Genomic DNA, 9536 nt, shown 5'->3' on the forward strand with positions numbered 1-9536 from the left:
AGTGACAGCGAAAAAACTTGCGTTGGTTCGCTCGACTGCTGCCCTCAGGAATTTCTCTAAGAAACTAGGCACCAGACCTCCAGTGGAGTTAATTAAGACCTATAAAGCCAAATGTGAGTCTGGTGCAACTTATGGTAGTGGAGTGTGGGGCCTTGCTGACCCCGCACCTATCCAGGTGGTGGAAAACTCCATCTTAAAGTTTATCCTTGCAGTTCCCAAAAGCACCCCGAATAATAGCTGCCATGCAGAATTGGGTCTTGCCTTTATATCTGATTTAATTAAGCTGAAGCCTGTGCTATTATGGCATAGACTATGGACAGAGGATGAAACCAACATTAATAGAGATATTATGACAGATATTTTAAAATTAGAAGGAGCAATGAGGATACCATGGCTGAGCTATGTATGGAAATTTCTAGCAGATTTTGGAAAGTTAGATTACTTTCTAAATCCTCTTACTATCTCAGCCATTTCGCGCAAAGAACTAAAGAAGGAGGTTTTGGCTTTTTTGGATTCCTTAACAGTTACATCTGAGGTCTTAAAACCTACTGTCCTGCATCATCAAATAATTTTATCAACTTTTAATATTCAACCCTATTTGATCTCTGTGCCTGATAATTATGATAGATTTCTATTGTCTCGTTTTATATTTGGAATTTTCCACAGACTTGTTAGTTTTCCAACAACAAACAATTGGATCCATGAATTACCTCCCTATCACTGTGATAATGTATCACCCCAGAGTACATTACATGTTGTTCTTTTTTGTAAATTTTATCGCTTAATTAGACATAATGTTTTATTGCCTTTGCTTATAGAGATGGACCATCTGCAATCTCGTGTGGCAATACTTAGCCTCCAATACTTAGACAACCATCTATGTGTTGCAACAATTACCTTGTATCTGAAAAATGTGATGCGTAGTAGAAAAAGTATGCCTACATGATGCACTTTAAGGGTGCCGCTCGAGATTGACTTGGCATTCGCAGTTCGTCTGCTTAGACTGCGGAGTGCGTGGGGGTCCCTGCTCCCTGTGGACCCTGTTGCTGCTGCTGAGGGCTGACCTGGAAGGCTGAAGAGGCGAGAGGTGCGGTGACCGGGGCTGCGAGGACCAGCATTCCGTGATCTACAGCTGGTTCCTCTTCCCGGCCGAGCCGCTCCCCCTCTCAGAGCCGCGCCCCCTCTAATCACTACATTACCTCTCGCGGCCCCCGCTTCGCGGGAGCCGCTCGAGATTGACTTGGCATTCGCAGTTCATCTGCTTAGACTGCGGAGTGCGTGGGGGTCCCTGCTCCCTGTGGACCCTGTTGCTGCTGCTGAGGGCTGACCTGGAAGGCTGAAGAGGCGAGAGGTGCGGTGACCGGGACTGCGAGGACCAGCATTCCGTGATCTACAGCTGGTTCCTCTTCCCGGCCGAGCCGCGCCCCCTCTCAGTGCCACGCCCCGTACACACATAAGTGTGAATTGCTGACGCGCATCGCGGGACGCGCGCGGGAGTAGCCCGGGGCTTAGCCCGGGCAAAGGGCGGGCCCTCTGAGGCCCTCGTAGGCCAGTGTAGGCTGGGCTGGGCCTACCCTCTTACGCCTGCTTTGTACTGGATCAGTGGTCCTCGACACAGGCGACGGACATGACATCGCCGACTGTGGAGGGAATCACTGGGAAGGCGGCGGGAGCCAGAAATGGGACTTTGGATAACTATTTCTCTAGGGCACCGGGTGATGGGGATAAGGAAACCTCCCTGGCTGAGCGAAGGGCTGAGCGTCGTCGCTCCATTGAGAACCTAAAAAATAGGCCCTTTACCGACACTTCCCACCATCTTGTCGCCCAGGAGTGAGGCTCACCAAACATTAGTGAGGACCTATTATCTCAGGATGGCGTCCCTTTTTTATTGCGGGATTGTATTCCCAACCCTTGTTTGCCTCCTGACCAGGACTCAAGTGCACCCCCCCTTCCCAGTCTCAGTTGTACGGCTGTTGATCTAACCACCCAGACCCCTACTGCAGTAAACCCAAGGAAAACGAAGCCGAAGCAAGTAGTAGTGGTAGAGATGCATGGCCCACCTCCAAATAAGAGAAAAAGGAAGTTGAGGGGAGGGCAGGGCAAAACCAAAACCCCCCCACTCCGATTTTGGGAAAGTTTCAAAACCCCCTCCCATCTCTGATAGGGCAATAGTGGAGGTGCCAGAAGTTCCATCTGTCAGGGGTACCAACCTCACAGACCATGCCAATGTTCTTGGGGATACACAACCGAATGCTTTACCCCCCGCTACTTTGCTAGGGAACCTGGAATTTTTACTTAGGTCATTGCTCCTGCCCATTAGTGAGAGCATAAAGAAAGTGGAAGTTAGACTCACCAATTTGGAGACTGCCATAAGTAGTATGAAAACCTCGGCTACTATCTTAGGTAGGCCCCCTGAGTCTAATTCACCCTCTTATCCTCCTTCTAACCCTCTAACCCTTGCAACTAACATAGGACCTCCCTTAGTGATTACTACTGCCCCCCCTCCACAACCTCTTATGGTCAACCCTGCCCCGATACTGTTATGTTATGTTATGTTATTAAATTATTTATTGAGCGCACTAACACTGATTAGTTTCTTGGCGCTAAATTGACAGTAACACAATCAAAGAAAGGGGAAGTAGATTTACAAAGCTTGTCTAAAAAGCCAGGTCTTCAGTGCTTTCCGGAAAGGTAAAAGATCTTGGCAGGACCGGATTTCCAGGGGAAAGGTGTTCCATAAGCAGATGGCAAGTGTTGCAAACCTACGTCCGCCAGAACGTTTAAGTTTGAAGGAAGGGGTCTGGAGAAGGCCTAGATGAAGTGAGCGAAGGTTACGGGAGGGAACGTATCTGGTGATTAATTGATTGATGAATTTAGGGCTTTTGCCATGTAGCGACTTAAAGATCATGCAACCTGCTTTAAAGACACAGCGTTGCATGACCGGAAGCCAGTGCAACTTGACAAGAAGAGGGGTCGCTGCCTGCCACCTTGGTTGCTTCAGGATCACCCTAGCAGCATAGTTCTGCACCATCTGGAGACGCTTGAGTAAATAGTTAGGGAGACCCAGATAGATGGCATTTGCGTAATCCAGATGGGACAGAACAGTGGCGATCACAACCTGGGTAGTAGCTTCTGGCGTTAGTAGTCGCCGGACCTTCCTAATTTTTTTTAGCTGATAAAAGTATTTGGAGACCACTTGTCCCACTTGTGCTTTTAAAGAAAGGTCACTGTCCACAGTGACTCCAAGCGTTTTAGCCGATGGTGATGGTTGCGGAGCTTGACCCAGATCTAAAGGCCAGTAGTGAGGACCCCAGTGCTTAGCGCTATCCCCAGTCAGTACCAGTTCGGTTTTACCTGGATTTAGTTTCAGCTGATTTTGATCCATCCAGGATTTAATAAACCTCATGGTTGACTGGAAATGACTAATAGATTTTTCGGAGTTGTCAATAGTAAAGAGTAACTGCAGGTCATCTGCATAGTTGAAGACTCTCACCTGTTTGTCCCTCAAGGTTTGTATAAGGGGAAGTATGTATATATTAAAGAGATGGGGCGACAGGGAGGAGCCCTGTGGCACACCACATGGGATGGACTGTTTAACACCAGTCAGATCCCCAGGCGCACCGCCTGGGAGCGATCCTCCAAGAAGGACCTCAAACAGCGGGCCGCCACGCCCTGTATTCCGGCCTGTCCGACACGGTCGACCAAGATGTTGTGGTCGACCGTGTCGAACGCGGCCGACAGGTCCAAGAGCACCAGGGCCTGGGGAGAGCGTCTATCTGCGCAGTCTCGGAGTGTGTCCAAGACTGCAGTGACCACTGCCTCCGTGGAGTGTGCAGGGCGGAATCCAGCCTGATGGGGGTCAAAGCAGGAGGACTCCTCCAAGAAATTAGAGAGGTTTTTAGCCACATGTGCCTCTAAAATTTTTGCCAGGTAAGGCAATAAGGAGACGGGCCTGTAGTTTGCCTTGCATCCAGGATCCGCCCCGGGTTTTTTTAATAGGGGTATGACCGTGGCTTCTTTAAAGGCAGACGGGACTATGCCCGACAAGAGGGAGTCATTTAAAAGGGCAAGAACAGGGGTTGGGTAGGTGGAAAAACATTCTTTCAAGATACGAGGGGGGCAGATATCCAGTGGGGAGCCAGATTGGACTCTCATCATTAGTTCCGAAAGCTGGCCATGAGTTATGGGTTGAAAATTGGTAAGGGTAGCAGAGCCAGTCTTTATTGCCATGCCGGTCGTAATTGGAGTCTTCGATTGGGGGATGCTGGTTTTTATGTCTGTGATTTTGTCACTAAAGTAGCTATTGAGTGAGTCACACAGACCCTGAGTAGGGATACCTTGAGCCATGTGTAAGTAAGTATAATCTTCAGCGAAATCCTGCACCCAACCATTCTCAGCTATTAAAACTACCACTTTACTCAGACTTTGTCCATATCACTTTATTTGTAAGAAATATATATCGCCACAGGTGGGTAATCTCTGGTGCACATGACCTTTAGCTTTATTCAGAGATGGGTTACAACAGACTTTGGCTTTAAGCCGGAACCTGCATTGAAATGTTTGCCAGCAACTACCTGTTGCATACGGCATTTACCCTGTACAGCAGATTATTGCCTGCGCCCAAATCTTTCCAGGTAGCCAGTTTCTTAAGTGTACGATCTTCACCAGGTGCAGTAGAAGTTGCTTCCATGAACTAGCCTATTGTCCAATTCATGCGCTGACAATAATCCCATGTTATATATGACCATAGCCCTTTTTTCATATTTTCTTTTTTAAAACTTTGATTGGGTTTATGGAGTAAGGTGAACAGCAGTATCATGGATGACCTCATCAGTGATGTCACCAATAGTGTCAATTGAGATGTCAAGAGCGATGTAATAAATTATATAATTTAACACATTATGAGTGATGTAAGAAGTGCAATAATAAACATTGTTTGACAGGGGTGAAAATTGTGGTTAGTTTACAAAACCATAACTGGAAATTCCAGAGGTTTTTAGGTTTTATTTTGCAGCGTTAACTGCACCATACCTGTGGTTTTTCAGTGAATTTCAGAGGTGTTTTAAGTATCTATCTATCTGTCTGAGCCATGACTCATTAGAGTTGAAGCTTCGAGCGGGTTACTAATGCCATTTCCTCCGTCAATAATGGTAATGTCACACTTGGGATATTTCAACAATTGTAACAGTAAGGTCACACTTGTGACATTTGGGCACCAATACACACTAAGTACCCTCTTTTGGTGTCTCTCTCACTAACTCTTAACATGAGAGCTCAGATGACATGATGTATGTCAGATTATAATATTGCTGACTGTAAAAAAGTGTAATGTACTTTTAAGATCTTTGTGATCGAAATAAAGTTCCATTGAAAGAATTATTATTTGGGATGGATCGAAGTCCACCACAAGTAGTAAGGCACTAACCTTTTAGGTCCAGTCAAAAGTTTCAGTAATTTAAAGCCGAGCTCTACCCCTGGTAGCTGTGGCACAAAGCGGACAGGCTTAACTTAGAGAAAATGTGTAAAGCATTTAGAACTATCAAAACAGTTTAAAAGTCAAAAACACAATAAAAATTCCAATCCATTTTATTTATATGGAGTATAATTTAATAAACAAAATTGTACCAAAACAACAAAAATACAATGAGGGAAACTAGAGGTATGAATTGGAGAATATTTAAGGAAAAATAGTGCCAAAACTAACTAAGTGACAATAGTAATCTATGGTTGCAGGTACCCCAGAACCTAAGAGTGATTTCAGGACAACTGTGATGGAGCATGGGTCTGATACACCAACCAGGTTTGTCCTGGTCAAAGATTTTACCTTGGGACTTTGCCTCTGCAATGTACGTTGAAATTACTCCAGTGGGGGAAGGTTGTAGGTTTTATCCAAAATGAGTTCAATGAGCTCAGATAGCTGTTGGGCGAGAACCTGCTGTTGATTTTGGTGGGAAAAGCTCAGAGCTGGAAAATGCAACTTTTGTACTGAAAAAAGTTTTCTCGTTAGTCAGATACTTTTTGCGGCTTCAGACAGTCAAAAAGATGTGGCCTAACAGCTAGAGTGGTCAAATTCAGAGCTGGGGATCCAGTTTCAAGTCTCGGCAGGGACGCGCAACATCCTTTGATTCTGGGCAATTCACTTAATCTCCCTGTGCCTAACAAAATAATTCTGTCAATCTGTAATGCAACTGGTGCTCACGTAAAGTGCTCCGATACCATCAGACCATAATGTGTGGGGTTGACTTCTAGCTCCTTCCTGACATTTGGGGTAACAAGTATCTACCCATTTTTTACAGGAGTTCCTGTTTGCCCTACTGCAAACAATCCCACAGTGCATCTTATTCCTAAAATCCAAGATGGGGAAACCCTTCTCTCCTTTTGCTGAGGCTATGTGCCCACCCATAAGTGTGGCCAGGGTAATAAGTAATTCTCTCCTATGTGGTCACTCAAAACTTATATGGGGGGTAGTTCCTCTCCCATGGGGTTTGGTGCCAGCCTGACTAGTTGGGCAAATGCTGGTCCTCTCCAGCTGTCACTTGACATTTACTTGTGACAGGGCAGGCCCTTTTAAATAAGTTAAGTTTCTGGGCCCACCACAACTTGTCTTCTTGCGAGGGGAACAAAACACCTCCTCACACTCATGTTACTGTTCCTGCCATGGCAGCTGTTTTAATACCTCATTATGGACAATACAGGCCGGGCAGTTGCTGGAGATCTAATACAAATAAGCCTCCAGGAGCTTCAGGCAGGGAAAAATTAACTTTTGTGCAGTCACTTTTCTTAAGAAATTATTAAATATCCCATTTTACCATTGAATTGGGCTTTTAAAAAAAATAATAGTTTAATCATTTACTTAACTGGTCCTCCCAGTTTTTCGTATGGGACAGCCAGGGCCTGCCACAGTGAATTTAGCAATTGAGGCCTTGTCACTTTAGAGACATGGTAACAATACCTTTCTACATGTCCCACTTTTAAAACCCGTACACCCTACCTTGTGGACTACAAGCCCTTTAAAGGGCTTAATACCATTTAAAATTGAGATTTTTCCCTGTCAAAAGGGGTTAGTTAGCTTGACAGGTTAGACTGCAGGGATAAATGGCAGTAGTCTGCCTACATTGGTAGTTCTGTAGCCATGTTTTCCTTGTCACATTAGTGGATGGCACAATAGGTACAGTAATCCATATGTGACATTAACTTTCTATGCCATGTTTGTAGTTTTTCCTCCCTATATTATGTCCTCATATGAGAGTTAAATATGCAAATCAGGTATTAGCCAATTTCTACATGTTTACAGGTCAAGCATATACACGGGGCACTAAACAGCTGTGCCCCAATGGGCAGGGTCTGAAAACCAGTACAAAACTTCTGTCAAAAGTATGGAGGTGACCACCCAAAAAGGGGCCCTTTCTCGCACTGACATTCTTTCTACTACATTTTAACTGAGACAGTACATGTCTTTATCACTATTGTCAGCATGTAAAATGAACGGAAAGAGTGAAAATATTATAAATATAATGCCCAGAATTGCTACGATCTTACGCAACTCAGTGCAGCAAAGGAAATTGCTGAGTTGCGTGAAAGGGATAGTGCAGAAGCACAGCATTCTTACTCGCTCAGCTTTCTTCGTGCCCTTATGCACTGTGGACTGCCTAGCTCCAATGCAGTCACCCTTGAGCCATAGCACAAGGGTGCCTATGCTAAGGGCAGGATAGTCTTCGTGCAGGAAGAGTACATTTCTGCACAAAAACTATCCTTTGAGGCTTAATCATCTTTGTATGCATGCTGCAGAATGCCGCACACATGCAAAGAGGAAGTAACTAGGAGAAATAAAAAGATGTACTGGATATGTTGGGCAATGTTTGATACTGAATATCAGTAAGGTAATGTTGTCTATTGCACATTGGTGCACCAGTGCAGACTAGAGATCAGATACAATGCTATATTTACTTGTTTTATCTCAAAGCACATAAGAGGGAAAAGCGGAGGGGTTATCACTTTTTAAATAAAATTACCATAACTTAGGCCGTACTGAATAATTCTTTAAATATTGGTGATAGGAAGTGGTTGTGCAGCTACTTGAGACTTGAGGTACTACACAAAAGACTTTGCTGAACTCTAACATGGGAAGGAAAGAATTCTTGTATTTTATGAATGATTTGGAGACATGATTTCCAGTAATGTACCTTGTTTCACCTGTGATTTAAAGTTTAAGATATCTAAATGGAACTATTTGGTGGGCGCTGTAAAGGGATATCAGCTCAATGTAAAGATAGCATATTATACGTATGTTAATTATTGACAATAGTATTTTACAACAGTTACGGGAGAGGAGTTGATCTAACGGCTAGGGCGCTCGATCTCGGACCTGGGGATCTGGGTTCGAGTCTTGGTAACGACGCCAAAACCTCCAGTGATTCTGGGCAAATCACTTAATCTCCCTGTGCCTAAAATGAAAGTAACTGAAAATATAACGAAACTGGAAAATATATAAAGCGCTCTGATTCGGTTCGGGTCTAGTTCGCGCTATATAAAACTCTGCAAAAAAAAAAAATGTTGTTCTATTTTCTTGTTTTTCCTTATTTTCTGCCTTTTTTTATTTTTCTGAATAGCCCTAAAAAAGCGATTATTTGCAAACACGTGTTGACTGTTACCAATTACTCTGAATGAAGAAGTATGGTTGTCATGCATTCTTTTGTATGAAGAAGCATGTCAAATTGGACGCCTTATTGAAGCCCAAAACGAATGCATAATTGAGAGATATGGGATAATCAGATCCCTCTCTTCACATTTCTGCTGAGTGACCGTGGGGAATTATTTTGCTTTATGTCACTGAATAAAAATAAGAAATATAAAGCATACCTCCACCGTGACTCTGGCATAGATAGGGGAATCTCCACACGTTTCCCAGTCCGACACAGAAGCCCACACATGTCAGCATGTACTGTGCTTTGTTGTCCCATTTTGGTCTCTCGTTCGCCTCATCCTTCTCAATCCTCTCGAGCTCTTGGTGGGAAGTTATCCTGCTTTCCAAGCCGGGATTTGGTAGCTGTATTTTTACCATGTTGTATCTCTTCTTGCGAGAGCGCCGTGTGAGGTGTGGTCTCAAGGATGTGTTCAGTCTAATTGAGAGCTTTCAGTACTGCCTTCAGCTATTTATAGTGAACCTTTGATACTGAGTCCGCCGTATGAAGAAACGTCAGCACAACCCGTGAAGTCAACTTGTACAATTATTAATGCCTTATCGGTTACAGCTGGCCGTAGCAAGGCATTTTGCAAGTATCAAACTCCAGTTTCAGATGTGAGTGCAATTCACAAACCCTTTAACTTTAATAATTCCGGGATGATTATGACATGCTCTTGCCCCTCCTCTTCTGCGAACTGGGTTGTAAAACAAACCGTGCTTGAAGCATTAGAAACGAGTTTTAAATTGCCTCCTGCAGTATGATTACACACACTTAATGTTGTTGACTGATACTTTGAGATGAGTCGCACGGTTAAAGATTATTTTCAACGGCCAACCCGTGATATAATTACAT

The 9536-nt window shown here is 44.2% G+C and overlaps 1 protein-coding gene across 7 annotated transcripts in view; it reads right to left on the bottom strand.

The window, feature by feature from the left end:
- LOC144828987 (sodium-dependent neutral amino acid transporter B(0)AT1-like) overlaps positions 1-9300 on the bottom strand; it is a 1274746-nt gene extending 1265446 nt beyond the window's left edge. For 3 of the 7 annotated variants that reach the window (XM_078687664.1, XM_078687668.1, XM_078687666.1), the window contains exon 1: positions 8860-9169. In XM_078687664.1, coding sequence (XP_078543790.1) covers positions 8860-9061 — 202 coding nt within the window. In that variant the 5' untranslated portion in view covers positions 9062-9169. Of the gene's footprint in view, positions 1-8859 lie in introns of all 7 variants that reach the window. The other 4 variants (XM_078687667.1, XM_078687670.1, XM_078687665.1 and 1 more) reach the window with 3 other exon arrangements.
- Between the last annotated feature and the right edge of the window lie 236 nt (positions 9301-9536).

This window comes from Lissotriton helveticus, chromosome 4_1 (assembly GCF_964261635.1).
Source record: "Lissotriton helveticus chromosome 4_1, aLisHel1.1, whole genome shotgun sequence".
NCBI classification, from domain to species: Eukaryota; Metazoa; Chordata; class Amphibia; order Caudata; family Salamandridae; genus Lissotriton; species Lissotriton helveticus.